The sequence below is a fragment of the Propithecus coquereli genome, unplaced genomic scaffold (genome assembly GCF_000956105.1).
Source record: "Propithecus coquereli isolate 6110/MARCELLA unplaced genomic scaffold, Pcoq_1.0 Scaffold1, whole genome shotgun sequence".
Classification (NCBI taxonomy): Eukaryota; Metazoa; Chordata; class Mammalia; order Primates; family Indriidae; genus Propithecus; species Propithecus coquereli.
The window spans coordinates 14,162,254-14,190,021 of NW_012133857.1; the positions used below are offsets into that span (position 1 = coordinate 14,162,254).

General features: G+C 39.3%; 1 protein-coding gene across 1 annotated transcript in view; it reads right to left on the reverse strand.

The window, feature by feature from the left end:
- The window catches only part of VPRBP (Vpr (HIV-1) binding protein), a 69,599-nt gene that overhangs the window by 9,897 nt on the left and 31,934 nt on the right, over window positions 1-27,768 (reverse strand). The window contains 15 exon segments of the mRNA XM_012638884.1: window positions 4,132-4,233; window positions 4,769-4,842; window positions 5,061-5,165; window positions 5,707-5,800; window positions 6,383-6,616; window positions 9,214-9,298; window positions 9,847-9,929; window positions 10,998-11,196; window positions 12,107-13,370; window positions 14,292-14,416; window positions 17,266-17,435; window positions 18,471-18,680; window positions 19,654-19,833; window positions 21,532-21,690; window positions 27,398-27,499. Coding sequence (XP_012494338.1) covers window positions 4,132-4,233; window positions 4,769-4,842; window positions 5,061-5,165; window positions 5,707-5,800; window positions 6,383-6,616; window positions 9,214-9,298; window positions 9,847-9,929; window positions 10,998-11,196; window positions 12,107-13,370; window positions 14,292-14,416; window positions 17,266-17,435; window positions 18,471-18,680; window positions 19,654-19,833; window positions 21,532-21,690; window positions 27,398-27,499 — 3,186 coding nt within the window.

Below are 27,768 nucleotides of genomic sequence, written 5' to 3' on the forward strand. Positions count from 1 at the left end.
ATACATTGTATATGTTTTCATTCATCAATATAGTATAACAGAAGGGATGAACTGTACATCTCCAAACTTATTTAAACAGAAGGGCAGAAAACAACTATTTTTATGGTATGAAAATTACATCTCAATATTAAATAAATAGCTGTTTCATATAGGCACTTTATGCCAGACCATATTATCAGATGGCAACTGACCATTCAGGCTTCTGAGTTTATTTTGCTGAGGTGAAAAGGCAAATTCAAAGGTGTTGGTCACAGGTGTCACAGGTGCCTGCATCTCTGAGCCATATAAGTCATACCTGGAACATCTGAGAAGACCTGGGAACAGATATCTAGACTAGGACAAAACTTTGAATAGCAAACAACTCATATGAAAATGCAAAGTCTCTAGTTTTAAAATCAGGTGAAACATACAAAGGAAAGTGAGTTAAAAAAAAAAAAATTCAAGCTGGCATAGGAAGAGGCAGTAGGGAGAAATCTGATGGGTATAGTAAATATAGCAAAACACCACTACAAGATTCTAGAAAGAATGTGTATCAAAAGAATTAAGGTTACAAACAAGATTTACTTAAATAGATATGGCATTATCCCACCTAAAACATCTCTAAATCAAAAATTAAAATGCCAAAGGCTTTTGTTTTCTGGAGTGCTATACTATGTAATTTGTACATGTTGCTAGTCTTTCCTGGTAGCTGAAGGAATAAGCATCCAGTGGGTATCCTTCAAACATGAAATGCACCAGATGATTGTGGTATCGGTATGTAGTGAAACATGCATAGATTCTGAGAAATCTGGAATGCTAACTCACCCACGTCACACACCTACCCAGACACCCAGTCCTCTCAGAGCTAGAAAGCTTTTAGGCTCTTCTACAGATTGGGCACCAGAGCCACTTCTAGGGTCCGCTTGCTCCTTCCCCTTCTCAGTTTTGGCTGTCTATGTCAAGGCAGCCTCTAGTTTTCCTTCCTACACCAGAGTCAGAAGTCCTGGCCAGGCGCGGTGGCTCACGCCTGTCATCCTAGCACTCTGGGAGGCTGGGGTGGGAGTATTGCTTGTGCTCAGGAGTTTGAGACCAGCTCGAGCAATAGTGAGACCCTGTCTCTACTAAAAATAGAGAAATTAGCCAGGTGTCCTGGCACACGCCTGTAGTCCCAGGCTACTTGGGAGGCTGAGACAGGAGGCTCGCTTAAGCCCAGGAATTTGAGGTTGCAATGAGCTATGATGATGCCACTGTACTCTACCCAGGGTGACAGAGCGAGACTCGGTCTCAAAAAAAAAAAAAATTAAAAAGTCCTAACCACCACCCTATCCCCATTTTCTAAATCTTTCTCCCTTAACATATCAAAAGGAAAGTTAAGGAGAACCACAGAAGGAGAATCAGTCAGTCTTTTCCCCGACCCAAGCCTCGCTGGAGAGGGTGGGGTGAGAGAAGGGAACACTTAAAATTGTTCCTTTACAGTGGCCCCTTCCTTACACAACCAACCACCTATCTCCACTGCCTTTGCCTCTCACCACTCCACGTCTGCAAGAAGAATGAGGCCAACCCAGGGAATTGCCTTCCAGCTCCCAAGATGTCCAGGGCAATTCTCACTTTGCCTTGAGCTTAAACCGCATCCCTAAAGACAGACACCAGGCATCCCATGGACCCGGGTGATGGTCCCCAAAAGGTCCTTGTAAACTGTGAGGACATACGAGGGTAGGGATAATGGTGTTGATAAATAACTTAAAATAACCTGGTTTTTGCTTCAGATTTACAGCTCAACATGTAGCATCCAAGAAGCCTGAGACAGAACTGATACGTGGTAGTGATGAATAAATCCATGAAGGACAAGACCGTCTATAGCCACCTGTACCACTGTAATATATGAACAAATGGTTTGACATCTGCACCTTCTATATCTACTCAAGGATAAAATACATCTTGTTCATAACACCTAAAGTGAAAAAGTATGCATTAAGGGAGTAAGGTGTCTAAGGTAGCAAACTGAAGTGAGAATAAAAGAACAGAGACACTATTAAGAAACCCACTGAAGTTTGGAGGATCTAATACCACTTGTAAGCTCTGTTACCAAGAAAGACTAGCAACATATAAAGTTAAATAGTATAGCACTCCAGAAAACACTAAAATCCATGTCACAAATAAATCAAAGATCTCAAGTATACACCTAAAGAGCACTTCCTTCTACCAATATCTCATGACTCACATGAGCTTTAAACACTGCTGGCTCCTCTCACCCATGAAACCAAGGTCCCTACATCTAGAAGGCATTAAAGGAAAGCCTTTCCACACTAGGAAATCCTTAGCAGAATTTGGTGAAGTGGTTTCAAACTCTGGAGCCTATTTGTCCTTTATAATAAATATGGTATTTAAAAACTATAGAACTGAGGATGTCATTTTCAGTAAAGGACCTTATAAAATAGTATTTCCATGGAATCCAACAAAGATCACGACTATCCTCTTCTGTGTGTGAGAGAAAAGGGAAGCTAGAGCTGGGAAAGTGCCCCTCCCTTAAAATGGCATCCCACAAGAAAAGTGCCTCTGGGTCAAGCAGCAGCCAAGCCCTGAGGAAGACTCTGCTCTGATCCCACAGTGATCACCAGCCACCTCCACACACAAAAGTCTCCTTTCTACGCTCTGCCCAGAAACCCCTATCTGTGGACTAGGAATCATCTCTGAACTCTAATAAAATGCATGCTTAGCCAGTCGGAACACATCATCAGAAACAGCAAAGACCAGGAAAGCCCGCACAGGGGATTTTTTGTTGAGTCTCTGTTTTAGATTTTTGATCTAGATATACTGTTATCGTCTCTGATGTACAGGTGATACAGTATTCAAAGAAAGATTTGATTTAAAGAACTATATGCTCATAACCTATAAAGCCCAACAGTGAAACGCACATCTAAATCTCAAACTGGCACAACAAAACACCATTACTTAGTCAGCACTAAGTCCGCTAGAGAAAAACATGGGCCCTTTGCCCATAGTATTAGACTCACATTCAAAAAATACTTTACATAACTACCATTTTCAAAAATTTTTGCTTTTAAAAATTATTTTAAATTTTAAGTACACGCTGTTTGGGAGGAATGCTAACAGAAAGCTATTTCATTAGCCCAAACCATTCAGCATGATTTAACAAAAAGTAGGGAGGGACGAGGGCAAGAGAGCTGTGGCAATGCAAACAGAGGAAATGTACTTCCTCTCATCCCACAGTGCACCTTTCTCCTCATCTAGAACACCTCTGTGCCCTTGAAGAGGAGACAAAGCACCAAGACCAACCAATACCACAGTGGGAGAAGAAACAGAAATGAACCCAAGATCTGGAAAAAAGACATTTTACCTGCTTTAATATATGCAATAAGAGAAAGTCAAATCCTGGCCATCCATTTTCAACATTATATTACTCAGCAGTAAATACATCTCAGAAAATTAGACAAAAGAACCTTGCCTGGAGAGTGTACTCTTGTAAAGAGAATATGGTAAAAGCCCAATAGATAAGAAAATATCTGCTGAAACTCAGAAGTTTGAAAAACTCTTCAGAACCAATACTGATACACCACATAGGCAAGCACCCAGCATAATACAATCACAAATTAAAACTTCCCATGAAAAGGAAAAGCTAAGGTTGTAGGATATGAAACTATATATCCACATTTTATATATGTTTAATTTCTCAAAAGCATCAAAATCTTCTCTTTACCTCTTAGTTCCACTCTATTACTTTGAAAACAGACTATGCCATCAAACTGAGAACTTTATAAATATAAAGGTTAAGCCATTTCTACAATGCATCTGAGCAGTGTGACTATTCTGTTTTGTACTGACATTGGCAGTATGGGGTTCTCTGGCTTACCCTGAAGCCAGAACAGGGCACTGGTACCAAGGACAGGACAAGGAAATCTCTAAAGCAAAATCAGAGATTGCTACGTTTTAAATTAATCTACAAATGGAATTCATAGGATCATCGGGTATTGGTTAAAGTCTTGCAATAAAATGTCTTCTGAGTTTCAGTGATCAAGGTCACATATGCTTTCCAAATATGATAACAGGTAGCGAACGATGATTAGACCTTTAAAACTCCCTATAGCAAAACGCAGAAGATGAAGCAGAAAGAAATCGCAAAAGACCACTGACCTGATCCTCCTCTTCATCCTCATCCTCTGCCAGACGCTGCCTGCCCACTTCATATAGCCTGCATACTGTGTCCATGTTCAGGGCATCCATACTGCCTTGATTCTGGAATAGAACACCCAATCCACAAGGAGTAGTTAGTTTTCAGAAAGACACGTCCACACCTCAGCTCGGACTGGTACCCATGACCTTGACCCTATAACTATCAAAGCTTCTGACACCCAAAATTCTCAAACTGACTCTGAAAATGTTATACCTTGGACACCGAGAGGGAACAAAAAACAAAATGAGAAGGGTTGGGTAGCAAAGGACATAAGCACAGGAAAGACCACCATCCTTGTAACAAACCAGTCTTACCCTGGTGAGAGAGATCCAGACTCCTCTGAGAAAGGGGTGACAGTGTGAGTCCAGAATAAAAGGAGAAAGGACTCTGTAAGCTGTCTTCTATTGGGATTTTCTTACTATTTCTCTTGAACTATATATCTCCCAAACCCCATTAAGTGAGGTTATCAATAATCTACCATCAGGGATATATCAACTTTAGAATACATCTCAGATTAGACAAAATGTCTGCAGTATAACTTGAAAATGATCCTGGAGATCAGAACAAAACAGCAGGACCTCTGCAAGCTCCCTTTACCTCAATGACAGCAAGATAGCAGTCTTTAGTGTCTGTACACAGGTCAAAGATGTTCCGTTTCACATCAATGGTCGCTAGAAAATAGAATGTGACAAGACTCAGGATTGGACTATTGCTGTGACCTTAAAACCTGCTTTTCCTCTAAAGGAATTCAAGATTATTGTTCATAAATATTTCCATAGCTCCTCTGCTTTTCAATAAAAAAATTATAGTCCTCCCAGAAAACGGAAGATCTTAAATAAGGAACACCAAAACATGGCAAAATGATCAATGTGTGCCCATTCATGCTTACCTATAGGTTTGTAGTCAGTTGCATTAAATGTTCGGAAGGATGACCCAAAAGGGCTTTTCATCCTCTCTTCCATTAAGTCATCTTCATCATCTGCCTGTAACATAGCTAGTTGGGGTGGGGGGAGGAGGACACTATTAAGAATCATAAACATCTCCTATTCACAAGTGCAGAAAATGTTAATGGCCAATGAAGACTTCAGTGAGTTTCCTAGGATGTAAATCTACTCTGCATCTAGTCAAGTTCCTCTCAAAGTATCCTTCTTGAGTATCCAACCTATCGTGGCAAACAGTATGGTTAACCTCTATCTAGCTCCCAAAAGTGTTAAAGACAAATGCTTACAACACCACAAGACAACAAATATGAAGAGTTTTAAGCTCATAATGATACCTGTGGGAAATTATACATGAAATTTCTTTTCATACTACATTTACTTGTTATCTTCAAAGGCAGCTGCCTTTCACTCTAAACCAACATTTTCACCTTCCCTTTTGTCACCATCTGTAATATCACGTTATGTTTTATGTTACAACTTTCAAATGCTTTTCAATACACAAGTGAGAGATATTTCCAAAATGGAAGTATCAAATAAGTGAGGGGGCAAAGCAGGAGGAAAGAGAATAATGAAGAAAAGGGTAAGATGTATTACCTCCATACATCACTGTCCCCGTGTGATTGAACACCACACGACACTGATCCAGGGCAGGAACAGTGTGCAAAAGATGGAAAGTTCGAAGGTCCCACTAGGAGAGGAGTGGTCAAGGAAAACTATTTCATACAAAACTTCTTATATAACCTCATGGGGGAAATTCTAAAATAGCACTTTGTTTTCTTCCTGCTAGGTAGTGAAACTTTAAAGGTCAATGAGATCACGGTAAAACAAATATACATAGAATATATACTATTAAATGATGTCCCTGAAAATATCCTAAGGTGTCCTCATATACATGAATGCTCCATGAGCTCTCTTCTTCCCAATAGTAGTGCCTCATTTTCCTCTTATGTCTAGCATCTGATTTCTATAGAACAAAAGTAAAATCCTTCTGAAGATAAAGGCTAATTTAATACTTGGAGAATTGCAAGGCAAAAATCTGATCACTCTTCCCAATACATAATAAAGCATGCTAGTGAAAGTATTTCAGTAATTACCAACATTGACAACAGTACACTGGAGATTTTTACTAACACTTCAAACCAAAAGACAGGCATCGTATTATTACCAGTGTGGCTACTTTAACCAGGTATTGGTGGAAAGATAAAACAAATCGTTTCTGCACCAAAAACCAGATATCAAATGGAAAGTAAGATATGGGTGTAAAGGATACAATCTCAGTATTTATGATGACCTCTAGCCCATTCGGATGGAAAACGCCACTGATGTTCATGTTGAACTTGTCAAATTTGTGGATGGCCTGTGCAGAGCGGACATCCCAGAGGACGCCATCATTTAAGACAAGATCATCTGTAGGATTAAAGGTGGCACAGTTCCTCTTGTAGTTGTTGGCAAGATCTGGGTTAAACAGAGTCAACAGCTTGTTGCCAGTCTGAATATCATAAATCTTTAGAGAAGAAGGAGTGGGAAGAGAAAAATCAGACCAATCCATCCATTGACAAATTTAAAGAGAAAATGTACAAAATATTTCTCCCATACTTTCCAAATCCCCCCAAAATTACAAAAGTCCTGACACTGTAAAATAACTGGAAAGTAGGAAGACTATACCCATCCCAGCAAATTTTAAGTGCTCTGGTTCCCATTCAAGGTTTGAAAAATTCCTTTCCCACAAGTAAGAAAGTGAAAAGTGAAACTGCATTAGGGGTAAGAACACCCTTTTCTTCCCCTCCCCTTTTCAAGAAACAGAGTATTTTTCTAAGATTAAAACTGAGAAATCCTCCATATGGATCAATCAATGATTACCCTCGGAATACTACTTAAGGGTTACTTTTTGGAGAAAGGCATCAAAAAAATACCCCTTTTTCCTTAAAAGTCTCCCAATGTACATATTTTAGCCCCATCATAAGTTTCCCAAGTCTACAATGTGCAACCCATGCAGAGACCAGATCTTTCCCATTAGCTTACAGATGTGCCATAATAGTTCCAATCTTTAAAAAAAGTCCTCCCTTTGATATAGGAACAAATAAGGAGACACCACAGGAAACAATCAAATATATCCAGATCATGGGACAAGACAACTAGCCTGGTCTCTTCAAAAGTCAATGTCATGAAAACTGAAGAAATGGTTCTTGGCTTTAAAACATTAGTAAGACACAACAACCAAATGCAATATGTGAATCTTGGCTGGATCCTGGTTCAAAAAAAAAAAAAAAAAAAAAACATTTGAAAACCAAACACATCAGAAATAACTGAGAATACTGAGTATGGTCTGGACATTAGATGATATTTGAAAATTACTATAAATTTTCTTAAATTTGATAAGTGTGATTATGTAATAAAATGTCTTTACTGTTAGGAGACACATGCTATATGGCTTAGGTATAAAATGCCATGATGTCTGTAACTTACTTCCAAGTGACTCAAAAATGCACGCACACACATGCACACTTATACAGAAGAAAAAAATATAGCAAAATATTAAATGAATGAATCTAGATGGTGGATATAGGCATTATTCTTTTAATTTATCTGTATGTTTTAACATTTTCAAATAAAAAGCTGAAGGGAAAACCTTCACTTTACCACCTCATATCCCCCCCAAGCTACTATCCTACTTTTCTGCTTCATTTTTCAGCAAAAAGACTTCAAAAGAATTGTCTACACTCAGTGTGTCCATTTCTCTCATTTTCATGAACCCCCTCTAATCTGGTTTTCACGGCCCCCCTCTCCTCCACCCCCGTGCATAGAACTATTTCTTGACACAGTTAACAATGAACTCCAAATTGTTAAATCAAAGGTCACCTCCTCTCAGTTCTCATCTTATGCAACTCATCAGCAGTTTCTGACTCAGATGATCAATCCTTCCGCAAAACACAATCCTTCCTTAGCCTCTGAGGCACCTCTTTTTCCTGGGGTTTCCTTCTGCCTTATTGACTACTCTCTTTGATCTTATTCCCAAGTTCCTCATTTGGTAACTTCTGAAATTGGCACATGCCAGGGCTCTGTCTCTACACTTCTTCTCTTCTCTAGCCCTCTCTCATGCAGGTTCATAGCTCTAAACACTATCAATATGTGGACAAGTCCCATATTTCTATCTCTCATTCCATAGCTTTCTCCTGAACTCCTAATTTGTATATCCATCCTCCCATTCCCTACTTGAATGTCTAAAACAATCTAAAACTTACTGTGTCCAAAACCCCAGGGCAAGGCCCCTCACTTCTCATCGCCTTGGCCAGGCCTACCTGGGCCCAGCCCCACTGCTACTCTCACATATCAGCTGGTCCAATACCCTCCTACCTGGAATGGCTGCTCTTGCCTCTCTCACAGAAACCAGAGTCACACTTTAGGAACTTTACATCTAACCATGCATCCTCTTCTCACCCTCCAGTGTCTTCATCTCATTCAAAGGAAAAGCCAAAGGTCCTAAGTACTGCATGCGGGATGCTACTGGATGTGGCCTCCTCACTGACCTCAGCTCTTACCTTCTCTTCTCTCTTTTGGCTTTTCCTTTGCCATTTCCTCTGCCTTAGAACACTCTTCCTCTAGAGATCTGCATGACACTCACATTTCCTTCAAGGCCCTGCTTAAACCTTACCCAGTCAGTGATGCTGACTACCCTAGTTAAAAACAGAAGTCTCACACATCACCAGGCTTTTCCTACTTCTTACCCTGTTTTGTTTTTTCCCTGCAGCACTTACCACCTAACATACCGTATGTTTGCTTCCTTATTTATTGTCTCCCCAGTGAGGGTCCATAAAAGCAGGGACTTTATTTCATCTAAAACTTAGCAAGAACTAAAAAATATCTGCTGTGCTAATGATATCCTTCTCAAACTGCCAGATTAAGTTCATGTTCGGCCCTTTTACATTTTTCCCATACAGTTTAGAACTATTTCATTACATTTCTAAATTCTAATTAGAAGGAATATCATTGAGTAATTTCTAGTTGCCCACAGGATTTAAGTCCTCACATTCAGTCCATAAGATTTCAGTATAAACAGATGGTCATAATCAGCCTGAAAACAGTGAATTCTTAAGTACTTACGTGGGCAATGTCTCCTTTTGTGCCTATGACCCGATCCTGAGAGTGCTTACTGAACTCAACATAGTGATCTTCTGTGAAGGAATGCCTATGGACAAACAACAGGAGTACTGAAGTGACAGACCTTCAGGACACACTCCTTCAACCAACTGAAAATAAGGGTTATCCTCAGTCTCTTGCACAACCATACTCAACTGAAGATCCTTGGCTCTCAAAGAGTAAACAATTGTATGCTTAAGAATAAAAAGAAAATTCCTTCCATCAGTTTGTCCAAGCAGACCCAAAATAATTAAAGGGAATCCTTGGTTAGAGAAATGGCTAATAGGGCACATGTACGTTTGAAATACAGTGAAGAGTACAACTATCATATGTGAACGTGGGAAAATATGTAGATGTGCCATGTTGGGTTAGGGTCTGCTGCATAATGGAAATGTATATACCTCATGAGAATATCTACGAATTTAGGAAGATTACATCTTATTAAACAGGAACCTCAGGTGAGAAAGGGAATAGTTAGCAATAACTCACAGCATTCCTCTTTTCCCAAAAGGCTTCCAGTCTAAGAAGTAGATGAAGGGGGTTATAAATTAGGTAAATAAAACACAGAGAGACAAGGTTGCAAAAGCATATACATACTTCATATCAAATACTGATTTCATTCCCCAAAGTGCAGACAAAGGCTGGCTCCAAGTAGCAGATGTCAGCAGCAAGGACCCATCCTAAAAGAAGAAGGCCCCATGACGGTTACCATGTGTTTATATATTATGCAGATTGTACTACCTACCATTTCTATTTTAAAATACATGCATAAAAAACAATGTTGGGGGTATAGTGGCTCATTCCTATAATCCTAGCACTTTGGGAGGCCAAGGTGAAAGGATCACTTAAGGCCAAGAGTTCGAGACCAGCCTGGGCAACATATTGAGACCCCCATCTCCAAAAAAAAAAAAAAAAAATTAGTAGGTGTGGTGATGCACGCCTATAGTCTCAGCTACTCAGGAGGCTGAGGCAGGATTGCCTGAGTCCAGGCATTCTGAGGTCATAGTGAGCTATGATTGTACCACTGCCCTCCAGCCTAACAGAGCAAGACTCCCCATCTCAAAAAAAAAAAAAAAAACCCACCATTGGATTTAAGAGAAACAGAAAAACTGCCAGAAAGCAAGAAATTATCAGAAGCCACTAGGATTTAAATATATCTACTGTCCTAGAAAGTAACTAAATTTAAGAGACTATTAAATCTTCCTGAACTAGTAACAAAAATACAATAGCTCCAAAGGAAGGGTGAAAAAAAATTGGAAAGACGTCAAAGTTGGGTCCTCTCTTCCTAATACTTGACCATATTCCTCAGTCTCCATGTGAAATATGAGTCAACCTCAATTAGACTTTCCAGTTGAGGATTCTTTCAAAAAGAAAACTCAGGCCAGGTGCTGTGGCTCACACCTGTAATCTCAGCACTTTGGGAGGCCAAGACAGGAAAATTGCTTAAGGCCAGTTTGAGACCAGCCTGGGCAACATAGCAAGACCTCATCTCTACAAAAAATTAGCCAGGGATGGTGGTGCACACCTGTAGTTCCAGCTACTCTGGGTACTGAGGCAGGAGCATCACTTGAGCCCAGGAGTTGGAGGTTGCAGTGAGCTATGATCACCCCACTGTACTTCAGTTTGGGTAACAGAGTAAAACCCTGTCTCAAAAAAAAAATAGCCCAATAAAGGGTGAGCCTCCTTTAGTCCAATTTACCAACTCATCTTAAAAGAATGATTGAGAGCACCTAGGAAGGGATCCTTACCCTGGAAGGTTCAAGGTGTGTGATGGCCGAGTTGTGACAGTTATAGCTGGCCTCTTCCTGTCCACTAAACACATTATAGAGCTTCAGCTGTCCCGTGCACGTGCCAAGCATCAAGAACCGCTCCCGTGCTGAGAATGCACAGCAGGTGAAGCCACTCTCATCCTCATTGGCTTCCCGAAACACTGAAATAGGACGGAATCTAAGCAAAAAAGAGAAAATCAGAGACAAAGAATGGGCCTTAGAAAGAGCAAACTTTGCTAAAAGGATGGAAGAGAAAGTAGAGAGCATTAATGTTTCAAGTGGGTTCTTCCAAAATCAGTGGCCTTCAGTGGTTCATTTTCATTTTAAATGATAGAAAAGGACTTCCACTTATAAATTTAAATAACAAAAATTCCCACATTTAAAACCTGTGGGCCGGGCGCGGTGGCTCACGCCTGTAATCCTAGCACTCTGGGAGGCAGAGGCGGGCGGATCATTTGAGCTCAGGAGTTCGAGACCAGCCTGAGCAAGAGTGAGACCCCGTCTCTACTAAAAATAGAAAGAACTTAATTGGACAACTAAAAATATATAGAAAAAATTAGCCGGGCATGGTGGCACATGCCTGTAGTCCCAGCTACTCGGGAGGCTGAGGCAGAAGGATCGCTTGAGCGCAGGAGTTTGAGGTTGCTGTGAGCTAGGATGATGCCACGGCACTCTAGCCCAGGCAACACAGTAAGACTCTGTCTCAAAAAAAAAAAAACCTGTGATGCCACGACCTTTATGTAAAACCTGTAAATAAGAATGGGAGGTAACTTGCACCAGCACGAAAACAAGCTTGGGAGCCTGGGCAGGGACAGCATGTTGCATGGATTCTAGAAAACATACTATTACAGTTGCAACAAGAACACGGTATTCAATCAAATATATTGTCAACAACACCTGAGGAACCCATGGCTGACAAAAGATGGTGCAGTTACATTGTTCACATATTACACAAAGTGACAATCAGTGATATTTCAGGCCAACAAAAAGTTTTCTGGACTAATCCCTCTATGCTGGAACTACCCAAACACTTTGATTTAAACAGAAGAATCATTCTAATTCCCAGGGAGTGGGGGGCCTCTTCTTACCTGCTAAAGATAAGGTGCCTATCAAAGCAGCCGCCATCCACCCCTCCATACTTTGGAAATGATGCCCTGCGGTTTAGTCTTGAGGTAAAGTTTATTGGCGCTTGCCGCCTCTGTTTTGGCTCAGGACACTGGTGAGGAGTAAAGAGAGAGAAAGGTGGGCAGGTGGCAACTGGATTCTTGCAGCGGGCATGTTGTTCTCTAAGATATTCTGTGATGATACTGTCCAGTGTAGGTGGGGAAGGAAGATGTCTGTCCAACTGCTTTTTAATGGCTGGGCTTTGGCTGTAGGCGCCATGGTCCGACTTCTGCCGCAACACTCTGATTTTTCTGCCATTGCAGGGTGATGGTCTCTCTCTGATAAAGCTGATCCTACCAATCAAAGGGGAGTTCCCTGCATAAGATGGGCCGGGCAGAGCTAGGGAACCCTGGGGGGGCCGTGGCTGAGGATGGGCAGTAGGGGCAGAAGGGGCAGAGGCACCCACGGCAGCATGGCTGCCCAGTCGAGTTGCGATGCCATTGGCAATACGAGGGGTGCGGGGAAGAGAGACAGGAGAAGCAGCAGCAGTGACTGGGGTGAAGGCAGAAGAATGGGAAGCAGCAGTCATGGGCAGGTCTGCCTCTTTCGTCAGCACAGTTGCTGTCTCTCCAAGCCCTTTAGAAATAAGATGGTTTCGTATCAACAGAAGCAGCTCTTTCTCAGGGAAGGAAATCCTTGACTGGGCAACAACATCTGCTTTCTGCAGTCGTGCCAAGGACACATCAGTACCAATGAGAAGTGGTTTTCCTGACACTCGTTCAATGAGCTCAGCAGCATACTTGCAGAACTTGACATGGTCACTGCGCTTGTCCTGCAGTACAGGCTCTTTCATCAGCTGCTGTATCTGGCAGCTGCTGAAAAGGGGCAGTTTGCTGATGATCTGCCGGACAGTGCTACTGCGAGACAGGCCCACCAGGGCCTTACAGGCCAGGGCCCGGATCTGGTCTGCATCTGTGATGGGCATCTTGATGGACAGTAGGGACAAGAGCACCTTGATGCCGTTGTTGGACTGGACCACATTCCACATCTTGGCCAGGGTATGCTCACTGCTTTTGGGGGTCTGAGGCAGCTTTCTCCGAGGAGTACCAGAGATAAATTTGCCAATACTAGATATTCGGTTATCCGGGCCACAAACACAATTGATGATAATTTGAAGTGCTGACTTCTGAATTTCAGCATCATGGATAAAGAACTCACCCTCAGCCACTCCCAAAATAATGCTGATACCTATTAAGGAAAAACATATTATATCATTCATCATGAAACGAATGACCAACTTCAATGGTTGTTCCAGAGTCAAAACTTGGAGTTCTATTCATTTTGTTCTCCTTAAAAAAAACTACCTCACTTTTTTAAAAAGTACAAAGAATTATATAAAATACAATTTGTTCTACCAGAATGTCTTTATGATGTAATACCTCATATAAGGTTATCAAATAGGAGAATGATGTGGGTATTACCTAGAAGTCACCAAGGTTCATGTGTAATTTTTCCTAGATAAAAGGAGCAAAAATAGTGGTAATAAATTAAAGACTTTCTCGAGAGAGGAAAAAGCCCTCAGCTTTGCTGCTATAGTGGCAGTAAAAATCTTTCCACTATATTAAGAAAATCAATAACAAGTGCCTGAGCCTGGAGCTTTCTTGCCAGAGTGGTGCACCCTAGGACCCACGGCCAGTCACACTGCTTCCCATACTCACTTCAGCAATACCCTCATCAGCCCTGCTCTTAATAAGTATATTTTCAAACAAAATTTATTTTCCTTTTTTTGTGTATATGACAGTTTCTACCCATTTTAAGCTACTTGCCAATTACTGACTGTTTTTAGTGTACAGGTTACAAAGTTGCTGAAGTTTGATACTACCAGCCCCCAACCCATTTTCCCATAAACTTTATTTTTAGTGTAAGACTCTGCAGAGTATAAGGTTTTCAGGAATGTACATGTACTATTATAGCAGAAATCTTCATACCACTCAGAAAACCTTTGTTTACTAGCATGACGCCCTTATATGAAACTGTCTGGCACTACTAACAACGGACTCTACTACTTTTTGTTCTAATATCCCCAAATCAGGTGAGTAACCACAACCAGAATAGCAAAGCAAAACAAAAGCAGATCAAAATCAACAAAAATGGCAAGGTACAACCTACCTACAGTAGAGATGGTAGAGCCAGCCTCATCCAGCACGTCCACTGATTCTGCCAACTGGAGCTGGATTTTTGGCACCACAGTGAGAATAGCCAGGACATCCAAAGCAAAGCGCACAGTATCATTCCTGGATGGGAAGAATAATTAGTCAAAAGGAAACTAGAATACAGCCAAAAGAAATAATAACAGTTAAAAAGAGAGACAGACACACAGATAGACAGACAGGCAGACACACAATAGATCAGAACCACTACCTGTGTGGCTCTATGCCTGGCTATGGCATCAAGAGAGGATTTGTAAGTCACCATGACATTACTTCCAAAAAATACAGGGATGAACTTTTTACCTATCAAACTGCTAAGATTAAAAACAAAGAACAATCCCCCATGCTGTTGAGTATATATAGAGACAATATAATATAATGCTCTCAAAGTTTTAGTGGGAGTAGAAATTAGTACACTCTTTCTAGAAAGTAATCTGGAAATAGGAAACAAGAGTCTAAAATGTTCATAAACTTTGGCCCAGAAATTTCACCTCTAGCAATCTGTCCCAAAGAAATAATCAGAAGTACAAATAATTATTTATGTATTGAGATGTCCATTACCACATCATTTAGAATAGCAAAAGAATTAGAACACCCACATACACAACAGGAATACATGTGTTAAATTATAGTATACTCAAATGACAAACTACTCTGCATCCATTGACAATCGTTTTCAAAGAACTCTAAAGGGTGAGGGAAAGGGCTCAAAATACATTAATGAAATAGAAAATGTAAGATACAAAGTTAAAAATCTGACAATACCAAATATCAGCAAGAAGATAGAGAAATGAAAGCTCCTATATACTGGTAGGAGAATAAAATGGTATTAACATTTTACAAGTAATTTGGCAATATCCAATAAATGTAAAAATGCAGACACCCTACAACCCAGGTTCTACACATCATATCCTTAAGAGAGACTCCAGAAGGAGTTTATAATATGATTTATTTAATAGAAAAACAAAAACCAAAAAACTCCAGTAAATGTCCATCAATAGGGGGATAAACTGTAGTATAGAAATACAGCAGTTTAAATAAATATCAACATGTATAAATCATAAATCTTAAAAACATAAGGGTGAAAAAAGCAAGTTGCAAAAGATGCATTCAGAAAAATATATAATTTTAAAACATACAAAGCAGTATTATATTATTGTTTATGGACACATAGATATGTATAGTATAAATACATGAATGGAGAGAACACAGTCCAAATTCAGAAGAATGGTCACTCTGGGGAGGCAAGAAAAGGAATTGAGGAAGAATTGAGAAGAATTGAGGAAGCAGCAAATACAGCAACATGCAAGCCCTGGTTAAGGCTGGAGCAGTTATATTATTCTGTACCTTTCTATATTTCAAAATATTCATAAAAAGGATGAATTTCATTAAGTAGTATAATCTCAATTATATATATTTACAAACATGGAAAAAAACTAGGAGGAAATTAACAGTGGCTAAGAATAGTTTTCTCTTTATAAGGTTCATATATTCTAAAGCAGAAACAAGCATTTATTAATTTTATTTTTAAAAATAAACTTTTTAAATCAAGGATATATACTGATATTTTTTTAATAATCCAAATATGCATTTACCAATCAAAAATGTATTTATAGCCTTCCTAATTATCTTTTGAGCTTTCATCATCTTTTGAGTTCTCCAAATAAACATATTTTTTTTTCAATATTCTGAAACAGTGGTTCTAAAAGTATAGTCACTGAAAACTACACCTAGAAGTCCCTGAGACCCTTTCAGAAGGGCCTGTAAAGTCAAAGCTATTTTCATAACAGTACTAAGAAGTTGTTTTTCCTTTTATACTCTCATTCTCTCACAAGTGTATACTGGAGTCTTCCAGAGATTATGTGCTGTGTGAGATTGAATACAGAAGCAGATATGAGATATTAAGCCAGACAATTTTTAAAAACTTGCTAAAATTATCTGGTTTTATTTTGGAAATTTTTCATAAAAAATGCAAACATGCAATGGGTTCACATTATTTTTAAATAAATGCATAAATATTTTTACATTTTTCTCAGTTTTAATTTCTAATACAGTAAACATTAATAGATATAACACAAAAAACAAAAACTCTTTAGAGTTCTCAATAATATGGTTTTTAATATGGTAAAGGGGTCCTGAGACCAAAAGTTTAAGAAAAGCTGCTCCAAAAGTACCCGCCTATATTTAATCCTGGAATAAGAAAAGAAACTATATTCACCCTAAATAAGCCCCTCTTATCTTTATGGCAGTGGATGAATAGAGAAAGAAGGTCAAGAACTGCTGTTTATAAACTTTGTTACTATCTTCTCTTCAGATCCCCATCTTTTCCAAAATAGAGTTTTAATTCTTTTTACATCACCTACAAATAGAACCCACCCAACCTCCTGGTTGTATCAACTGCCCTTTTCTGAGCCTCATCCTGCTCTGCTCTCAGTTAAGGGCTCTGCTCTGCCCTTAACTGAATTATAAAAATCATAATAGTGAATTATAATCATAATAGTGAATAGTTGAATTCCAAGAGTAAAAAGACAGTCTTATGCAAAAGTAAGATAAACATTATATATGGTTGTCAAGTAGTAAGTAGCAAGACATTTGAAGTCTAAGTACCAAAGAATATGGGACTCTAGCCTCAAGGTGAGACTTTAACCCCAGCTCTGCAGCTGTAGCCATGTAAATTATATAACTTCTCTGAGAGTAGAAATGTTGATCCCTGCCTATTGTGCAATATTTACAATCACTAAGACCATATATATAAACAAGCACCCTGTAAATTAAAAACCATATTTTCATGTTTGATTTAGTTTCTCAGATTCAAGTCCAAAATTTCAATTCAATTCAACGAATGTTTGTTAAGCATACACCATGGGCAAACCAACATCAACTTTAGCAAAGAGTAGGATCAAACTTCATTTGAAACCTCTCTCTGGTCCCACCTTGCATAATAGGTCTTCCAATTGCAGGCAATAGAAATAAGCTGCAACAAGAGTTGCACACAAGAAAGTTTGAGGAAGACTTCAGCTGGCTCCCAATATAGCTGTGCTGGTCCATATTCTATCAAAAACTCCATCATTTCCACAATCTGTTCATGAGTATATGAACATGCCTATAAAGGAGAGATATACATTATTATTATTATTATATATAACTCTATCATCTGCCTGCTACCTTCTCAAGCACAGCTCACTGACCAACAGGTTTTAAAAATAAAGCTAAGTAACAACAGCTTTCAAATTCCACAATTCTTGAGTCAATAGCCCATACGTGAAATAACGACTATATACTGTTTAACCTTTGGGTTTTTTGTTTGTTTGTTTTTGAGACAGAGTCGCACTCTGTTGGCCAGGTTAGAGTGCCGTGGCGTCAGCCTAGCTCAGAGCAACCTCAAACTCCTGGGCTCAAGTGATCCTCCTGCCTCAGCCTCCCAAGGAGCTGGGACTGCAGGCACATGTCACCATGTCCAGCTGATTTTTTCTGTTTTTAGTAGAGATGGGATCTTGCTCTCACTCAGGCTGGTCCAGAACTCCTGAGTTCAAGCGATACTCCCACCTTGGCCTCCCAGGGTGCCAGGATTACAGGTGAGAGCCACTGTGCCCAGCCATAATCTTTTGTTTATTTTATTTATAAGTAGGCTCACAATACATTTTGCCCAAAATGATAACAAAAGGTTCCTTTGTGCATGTATTTCACAGCTCAAGAAGAGAAAGAAGCACCACGTAATTGATTTCTTTTCAATTTGTGATTTTTAAAACATGCAGACGCTGATCTTGATCCCAAAGCATATTAAGTTCCAAAATGATAGAGAAGTGAAGTTATAGGCACACCCTTTCAGGAAAGAAAGTCCACATAGGAAGCAGGATATCTAGTACCTGTCATAAAAGAAAGCCCTTTTACATATACTTTAGTTTATCTTTTAGTTCTAGTATCCCCTCAAAAAAACTAGCAACTTACAACTAGGAGCAAAATAAGTCCTTGAAATTAACCTATTACCTCCATTTTCAATTGTTCTGCCTCAATACAGGGAAAAGATAATGCAACCATGTATATCCTGCAGAGATTTCATTGATCTAAATGTGAGTTTCAGGCTCAAGATGCTACAGAGAGTGTCAGAACTTTCCCTTGTAAGACAAGGTCCTCTCACCTTGTACGGGGGTTGAGGGTGGACAAGGATGCCACCCTCAGTCCTCTGAAGTGACTGCTTCACTTGTTCCAGTTTAATAGCCAGGTGAGCCTCAAAGTACTTGCGCAAGGCCATGCAGGTATGTTTCCCAGTTTGGCGGCTAGCAAATATTTCATCATCACTCAGAAGTGCACCCTGATCTTCCAAATTCAGAATCTCCAAAGTACTGATCTATTAAGATTGGGGCAGAAAGTAGGGGAGAGAACAGGAAGGAAGAGAAAAGTAAAAGGATAAAAAAAGGGGGGGGGGAAGATTTGGTAAACTTTTATGCTCAACAGTTGTGGTCCCCAACCCCCGGGCCACAGACCAGTAACGTCATGGCCTGTTAGGAACCAGGCCAGACTGCACAGCAGGAGGTGAGCATCAGGTGAGCAAGCAAAGCTTCATCTGTATTTACAGCTACTTCCCACTGCTTGCATCACCACATAACCTCTGTCTCCTGTCAGATCAGCAGCAACATTAGATTCTCACAGGAGCCCAAACCCTACTGTAAACTGCACATGCAAGGGACCTAGGTTGCTTGCTCCTTATAAGAATCTAATGCCTGATGAGCTGAGGTGGAGCCGAAGCAGTGATGCTAGTGCAGAGAAGTGGCTGCAAATACAGATTAACATTAGCAGAGAGGTTTGACTGTACAATAAATGTAATGCACTTGAATCATCCCGAAACCATCCCCCACCCCCACGCTGGTCCATGGAAAAACTGTCTTCCATGAAACCAGTCCCTGGTGCCAAAATGGTTGGGGACCGCTACTCAACAAGCTTGACAAATATCAAAGTATATCTACATATACAACATGCTACCAGTAGCTATAAGAGAGCCAAACATTAAACCTATACTGAAAAATTATAAAAGCTTTTAATTACGGTGAAAGAAATACAGGCATAAAGCTATTGCTTTTAGAAAGATGATGAATAGCAATTTCTCTGTAAGAATATTATATCCAAGGCTAGTCTACAATGGTACACAGAGTCCTCTAACCGTTAAAGAAAAAGAGAAACTTGTGAATGTAGAAAAAAGATTTCACATAAATAATAACAAAACTCCTCCATCAGAAGCTTTCTTCAATGGTGTGTTACTAAAGGGTAGCCAAGACAAGCAGAAACCCTACTTCTAGAGAGAAAAACCAATGAAAGAATCTCACCAAGTTCACCAGACGGCGAAGACCATCATAGCGGTCAAAGAGCTCCAAGACAGCCCGGAATGAAAAGCAAATTGAGAAAAACATGGTAGCATGGCAGCATCCTGAAGCATGAGAACACTCCATTAACCACAGGGTATAGTTCACCACGTCAGACAGAACATTGTGGGGATGCATGCAAACCTGCAAAAAATAAAAATAAAACATAAAGCTTTTAAATTTAAGGGCAAAGGAGCCTCAGAATGGGATGACAAATTCACCAGTATAGATATCTTTGCAAAATATAATGATCATTCCCAGTCAAGTCATTCTTAAAGTTTACTTCACAATTGCAATTTTAGAACATAATCTATTCCAAACAAGAAAACAACCTCATTTTAGATAAATATTTAAATTCAACCTATACTTACTAAATGCCAACAAATATTTATATCATTTAATGCTCACAATGGCTCGGTTACATAGGTATTAGGATTCCCACTTAACAGATGAGGAAGAAGCTCTCAGAGAAGTTAAGGGATTCCTCCGAGGTGATAAAAGTAGCTTGAGCCTTATGATACTAAGTCTACAAGTTTACTGTTCATTTGCTCACTGATTCAGTCACACACATTTTGATGTCTACCATGGATCGATAATGAAATTGTAAAGTATTCCCCAGGTTTTTTGGTACTTTTTTTCTCTATCTTAGCCATAATTAACTTTGTATATACACATACAGATTAGTTTACTATTCTCAAAAGACTACCTATCTTTTATAATGTTGAACTCAGAAGGGAAAAATATCAAAGCTGATTATCTTATTAAAAAATAAGCAAAGATGGCCAGGCGCAGTGGCTCATGCCTGTAATCCTAGCACTCTGGGAGGCCGAGGCAGGAGGATTGTTTGAGCTCAGGAGTTCGAAACCAGCCTGAGCAAGAGTGAGACCCTGTCTCTACTAAAAATAGAAAGAAATTAATCAGACAACTAAAAATACATAGAAAAAATTAGCCGGGCATGGCGGCGCATGCCTGTAGTCCCAGCTACTCGGGAGGCTGAGGCAGAAGGATCGCTTGAGCCCAGGAGTTTGAGGTTGCTGTGAGCTAGGCTGACGCCATGGCACTCTAGCCAGGGCAAAAGAGTGAGACTCTGTCTCAAAAAAAGAAAAAAAAAGTAAGCAAAGATGAATAAAGACATAGCTCAAGAAGAAATTTACCAGTTTCACTCTACCACAAAAGACACACCACACAGAATATTAGAAAAATGTGGCATAGAAACAACAAGAGCTTTTCAAGGGGTGCCCAGGGGCCCATCACTTTACAAATGTCCTACCCATTTACAATTCTTTAAAAAAAAAAAAAAAAAATCACTAAATATGAAAAAGTCTTAACTAGATAAACAGCAGAACAAAATGACGAATGCCTGCAGCACTGAGAACAGCTGGAATGATTTTATTATCTCCATCACAAACTATCTGTTAATATACACAAAGCACCATCTATTATTTTTACAATAAACGACTCAAAAAAAATGTCCCTCTACTTAGGGAGATCCAAAAAGTGCCTGAAGATTAATCTTAATGCTACAGAAGTGGCAAAGACTAAATAAAGCTCCTAGACTCCAATCCATTCTGCATTTTCCCAGTAAAGTCAGGAAAAAAAATAGGACCTTTTATAAACAATTTTACATTTTTTAAATTATTACTGGTGTACCTGAAGACAATTTTACATTTTTAGAATGCTTTGTGAAGAATAGAAATTCGTGTTCCTTGCTTCTTTCATTAAAATCTACTCCTTCAGCTATTCATTTTTTCTTAACCAAAAATTATTCTGCGAATGTGCTCTTTTAAAGAGACTATCCCCGACCCAATCCCATGCCCATAGACTGGAACAGACTGTACTTACTCTTTCCATGGCATCCTGGTTGTAGGACAGGTAATACAAGCACATGGATACACCAGTTGCAGCCATAGAAGGACGAGGAATTTCCAATAATTTCTGTACTCCACCATGTGCAACAAATTCTGTGGCAAATTTATTATGGAGCAGGAGAGATGCTAGGTGCTAAACAACAAGGACACAAGTTACCACCACAAAACAATCTAGAAAAATCACAAAATCTCTTGACATAATATTAAGTTAGGCTGCTAAATATAATAGTCCTCCAAGTAGACAACCAGCCCCTCACAAAAGAAGAAAAGCCAATATCGTTTAAGGAAAACAAAAAGCTGAGATTCTGTAACATTCCTCTTTTCCCTCCTAACACCAAGGTTTTTATGAAGGTAAAACATAAGAAATGAAAACTATTGCTATAAATAATTATATAACCATCCAATTATTTTATTATTACATAGCTTCCCTAAAGGACTTCTGCTAACTTTTTTATTTTAATCCTTTTAATATTAGGTTATTAAGTAGGGAATGTCCGATTTCCTTAAGTACTAAGTTTGACAGTTGATATCTGACATTTTACTTCGACACCTCTTTTTTTTTGGTTTTTATTTTATTGTGAAGGTACATCCTCATTCTTTTAAATGCACGTTTTGGCTTGATTATCTTTCAATTTTTTTTTAAGAGCAGCTTTTGTGAAATCATGGATAAGTCAAAAATTCATATTATTTTTGAACATGAGTTCCATCGTGGAACCAATGCAGCACAGACAGCTCAAAATATCAATGAAGTGTTTGGGAAGGATGTGGCTAATAAATGCACAGTACATCAGTGGTTTGAAAAGTTCCATGCTGGTGATTTTAATCTTGAAAATGAACCACATGGATGACCTGTGACCAAGGTGGATAATGATGAGCTAAAAGCTGTAGTGGAACCGAATCCATCTCAACCTACATATGAATTAGCGGCAAGTTTTAACATTACTATTCCAACAATACTGGACCATTTGAAACAAATGGGCAAGGTAAAGAAGCTGGATAGATGAGGTACCGCATGAATTAAACAGGCATCAGAAGAGAAATCCTCTTGAAGCTTGCCTTTCTTTGCTGTCACGACGTAAAGGCGAACCATTTCTACACTGTATTGTTACATGTGATGAAAAATGGATTCTGTTTGAAAATCTCAAGCATTCGGCACAATGGCTGGATAAAGATGAAGTGCTGAAACACAGTCCAAAACCGAATATTCATCAAGAAAAGCTAATGCTGTCTGTTTGGTGGTCTGGCGCTGGTATTATCCACTACAGCTTCATGAAACCTGGTCAATTGATTATACCGGATGTCTACTGCAACCAATTCGACAAAATGATGAGGATGTTTGCAATTAAGCAGCGGAGACTGGTCAATAGATACAGACCAATACTCTAGTAAGATTACATGTTGCAAAAAACAACACTGCTCAAACTACAGAAGCTGAACTTGGAAACTCTCTTGTTATTCACCAGACTTTGCATCAAGTGACTACCACTTCTTCCAGGCTTTGGACCACTTCTTGCAAGGAAAAATATTCAATTCTCAACAAGCTGTGGAAAACGCCTTTCATTTCATCGCCACTCACTCTCCAGGTTTCTTCACCACTGGCATAAGCAAGCTACCATTAAGATGGCAAAACTGCATCGATAGCTTAGGCATATACTTTGATTAATTGCACTGCTTCTTGTTTGAGACATAATAAACTAAACTTTAAATTTGAAATCAGACATTTCATATTTAATGACCTAATATATTCAGCTTTACGTTCTACCTTTGGTTCAAACACTGAATCAACTAAAAGTCTTGAACTTTGCCTTCTCTTAAATTGATCCTCAATATATCCCAAAAGAACAATCTTGAGCAAATTATCAAAACGAGTAAATTTCTAGAGCTAACCAGAATACATTATAAATAGATGTTTAAAAGTTTTTTATCTTTTAAGTTTAGTTAACTTACTGTTCGATTCTCACTAGCCTCTCCAGGATCTCCTGCACAATTTTAAGGGCAGGGACTTCAATGCAAGAGCAGCCTGTTTGATTACTCTGAACCCAGGCCAATGTGGACGGCTTCCCCTCCTGTTTCCACCAAGGTGGCTTCCAGGCACAGACAATATAGATGTCCAATTACATGATTACCTGAACAAATCTCACCAAGGTCAAGAGCAAAACAACAGGTAGTATGTGCCCTCTTTTGAAGTTCTCTTAACACCCAGACTCAGGGTAATCCTTCAATAAAATTCAAATTCCTTCTCTCATTATCCTATTTTTTGTCTGTTACACAAGTCTCTACCAAAATCTGACCCAGTCTTTACGCCAAGATGCAACTAAATTCTGTGTGATACCCCTTAAAACTCCCCACACAAAAACCTATAGAAATAGCAACTGCCTTAGTTCCCTTCCTCCACTGCATCCTGTTCAGGACTGGAAGTTGCATCTGAAAGCAATATCTTTGGGCCAGTGTTAACAACTCTGATCTCCAGCTTCATCTCATTGTTCAAAGTATTAACCTTGATTTTACACACTTTTTTTTTTTTTGAGACAGAATCTCTCTCTGTCACCCGGGCTAGAGTGCTGTGGCGACAGCCTAGCTCACAGCAACCTCAAATTCCTGGACTTAAGCAATCATCCTACCTCAGCTTCCTGAGTAGCTGGGTTAGGCTTGCGCCACCACACCTGGCTAATTTTTTCTATTTTTAATAGAGACGGGGTCTCACTCTTGCTCAGGCTGGTTTCGAACTCCTGACCTCAAGTGATCCTCCCACCTTGGCCTCCCAGAGTGCTAGGATTACAGGTGTGAGCCACCATGCCCAGCCAAGTTTACACACTTTATACACACATATACAACACATCCCACATGTAGGGACACATTTTACTCCAGTTATGTCTGACCTCCTCCAAGCTTAAAATTTCTGGGGGCTGAAAGGCAAATTTCCTCATTTCTATTCCATTTTAATATATTCTGGAACTCTACTATACAATGCAGTAGTTATTGGCCATACCTGGATAGATGCTAGCTATGTTTTAAACGCTGAAAGTCACATATGGCTAGTAGCCACAGTATTGAACAGCACAGACATAGAACATTTCCATCATCATAGAAAATTATACTGGACGATGTAGCTCTGGAATATCAGTAATAAAGCTCTGACTTTGAGACATTTTAAAGTGTCTTTTCTACAAGGTCTATACTGAAAATTACCATCTCTCAGGAAGAAGAGACCTCTCCCTCCTTTGTGTCCCTACCTTTTTTTCACATCTGTAATATTTAAAAGAAATCATAAGTTTACATGTGTGTCTCTCTTAACCAAATCATAAAGAGCAAAGACTTAAGATTTATTTGTTTACTTACTGGCCTCTTTGTATCCCTAGCACTGAAACATATTTAGGTTAGTGCAAAAGTAATTGCGGTTTTAGTATTGAAATTTGCCATTTGATATTGGAATACATTCTTAAATAAATGTGGTTATATTATAAATCATTTTAGTGCACATTTCTCACTTTAGACTTTTTTGCTAATGATTTATTACTTGCTGTTTATATTTATTTTAGACTATGGAAATGATGTTAGACAAAAAGCAAATTCCAGTGATTTTCTTATTCAAGTTCAAAATGGGTCGTAAAGCAGCAGAGACAACTCACATCATCAATAATGCATTTGGCCCAGGAACTGCTAACGAACGTACAGTGCAGTGGTGGTTCAAGAAGTTTTGCAAAGGAGATGAGACTAGAGCCTTGACGATAAGGAGGGCAGTGCCCGGCAGCCATCAGAAGTTGACAATGACCAATTGAGAGCAATCATCGAAGCTGATCCTCTTACAACTACAGGAGAAGTTGCCGAAGAACTCAACGTTGACCATTCTGTGGTCATTTGGCATGTGAAGCAAATTGAAAAGGTGGAAAAGCTCGGTAAGTGGGTGCCTCATGAGTCGACCAAAAATCAAAAAAACTTGTCATTTTCAAGTGTCGTCTTCTCTTCTTGTACGCAACAACGACAAACCATTTCTCGATTGCATTGTGACATGCAACAAAAAGTGGATTTTATACAACAACCAGCAACGACCAGCTCAGTGGTTGGACTGAGAAGAAGTTCCAAAGCACTTCCCAAAGCCAAACTTGCACCAAAAAAAGGTCTTGGCTACATTTGGGTGGTCTGCTGCCGGTCTGATCCACTACAGCTTTCTGAATCCCAACAAAACCACTACATCTGAGAAGTATGCTTAGCAAATCTATGAGATGCACTAAAAACTGCAGCATCTGCAGCCGGCATTGGTCAACAGATAGGACCCAATTCTTCTCCACCACAACACCCGACCACACATTGTACAACCAACGCTTCACAAGTTGAATGAATTGGGCTACAAGGTTTTGCCTCATCCGCCATGTTCACCTGATCTCTCGCCAAACAACTACCACTTCTTCAAGCGTCTCAACAACTTTTTGCAGGGAAAATGCTTCCACAAACAAGCAGGATGCAGAAAATTCTTTCCAAGAGTTTGTCGAATCCCGAAGCACAGATTTTTACGCTACAGGCGTAAGCGAATTTATTTCTCATTGGCAAAAAGTGTTGATTGTAATGGTTCTCATTTTGATTAACAAAGATGTGTTTGAGCCTAGTTATAATGATTTAAAATTCATGGTCCAAAACTGCAATTACTTTTGGACCAATCTAAATAGTACCTGGCCCATGAAAAGCACTCAGGAAATGTTCACCAAAGAATGAAGGCAAAAATATGGTTCCAAGTGGTTTAGAAAAATAACCTGTTCAGCAAAGGGAAAACATAAACTAAAATTTGATTAAAGAAATAGCAGGCAGACTCAAACTCAGTAAAGGGAAATGATTTCGTAGGTTTGCGAAGGGGCTAAACACAGGAGGGCAAGTATAGCCCACCAAGTCCATATCTATCCATGATAATTAATGTAATCTGAATAGAGGGGTAAACTGGTAAATAACATTGTGGCTATCATACAGTTCTACCTAACAGGTAACTACTGAACAAAGTACCATTCAGAGATAAAATCACTAAAATTACTATTTAAAAATACGTATAACATGAACAACACTGTAACAATCCTCGAAATCCTAAAGAAAATAACAATTATTGGCTGGGCGAGATGTCTCATGCCTAGCACTTTGGGAGGCCAAGGGAGGAGGATTGCTTGAAGCCAAGAGTCAAGACTAGCCTGAGCACCGTTGTGAGACCCCATCTCTACTTTGTTCAATAGTTACCTGCTGCACAGAACTGTATGACAGCCACAATGTTATTCATCCAGTTTCTCTCTCTCCTTTTAGAACACCTTAGTTATCATGGGTAAGTGTGGACCTTGTGGACCAGACTTATCTGCCCTTCCATGTTTTACCCTTTTGCAACCTAGGAAGTCATTTCCCTTTACTGAGTTTGTGTCTGCCTGTTATTTCTTTACTCATTTTCTGGTTTATATTTTGTTTACCCTAGATAATCTAACATTATACAATATGTATATAGTTAAAAGTTTAGAAAGAGTGTTGTTGGCTAACAGAGGGGATATCTAAAAGGCATTAGATGACATTAGATGACATGACATTAGAAAGTACTATACACATAGTTTTCCATTTCTATTCATCAACAATAACTGAGGCCACTCCCAGGTCTAGATCCATTTTCTATCTCAACATTCAGCCCATTAGGATTAACTGCTAAATTTCTGTACAGACAGTTGGTAAGCTTCATTTCTTCTATCTAAGAATGCTGTTATTCTGACACATCTGGCAAAAGAAATAACCTGAAAATCCAGAGAAACTATATGACGAAATACATAGGCACAGGTCTGTCAATAAAATGCTTAGTGATCTAATATTTTTAAGAATCTTACCTTGAGTGCCTCAAATGTAAGTAGGACATCATTAGTTTGTTTCAGGTCAATATAGAACATCATCAACTCCCGTGATCCAAGTTGCATGAATATGGGAAGTAACTGAAATGAAAACCAAAAACGAGTCTTAAATTTTGGCTTTGTTTTCTATGAGGATAGAAGATTAAAGTAATGAGGCACTTTTCCCTTTCCTTATGAAGATAAACATATGAACCCACTGTGATCAAAGAGACCTTATCAAGGAGTGACCTGCATAAGACTTTACAAGTTTGGGGCAAAGACTTATTTGTAGTAGAGTAAGAACATATCATTGTATAAAATGCTACCACAGGCCAGGTGTGCTGGCTCACGCCTGTAATCCTAGCACTCTG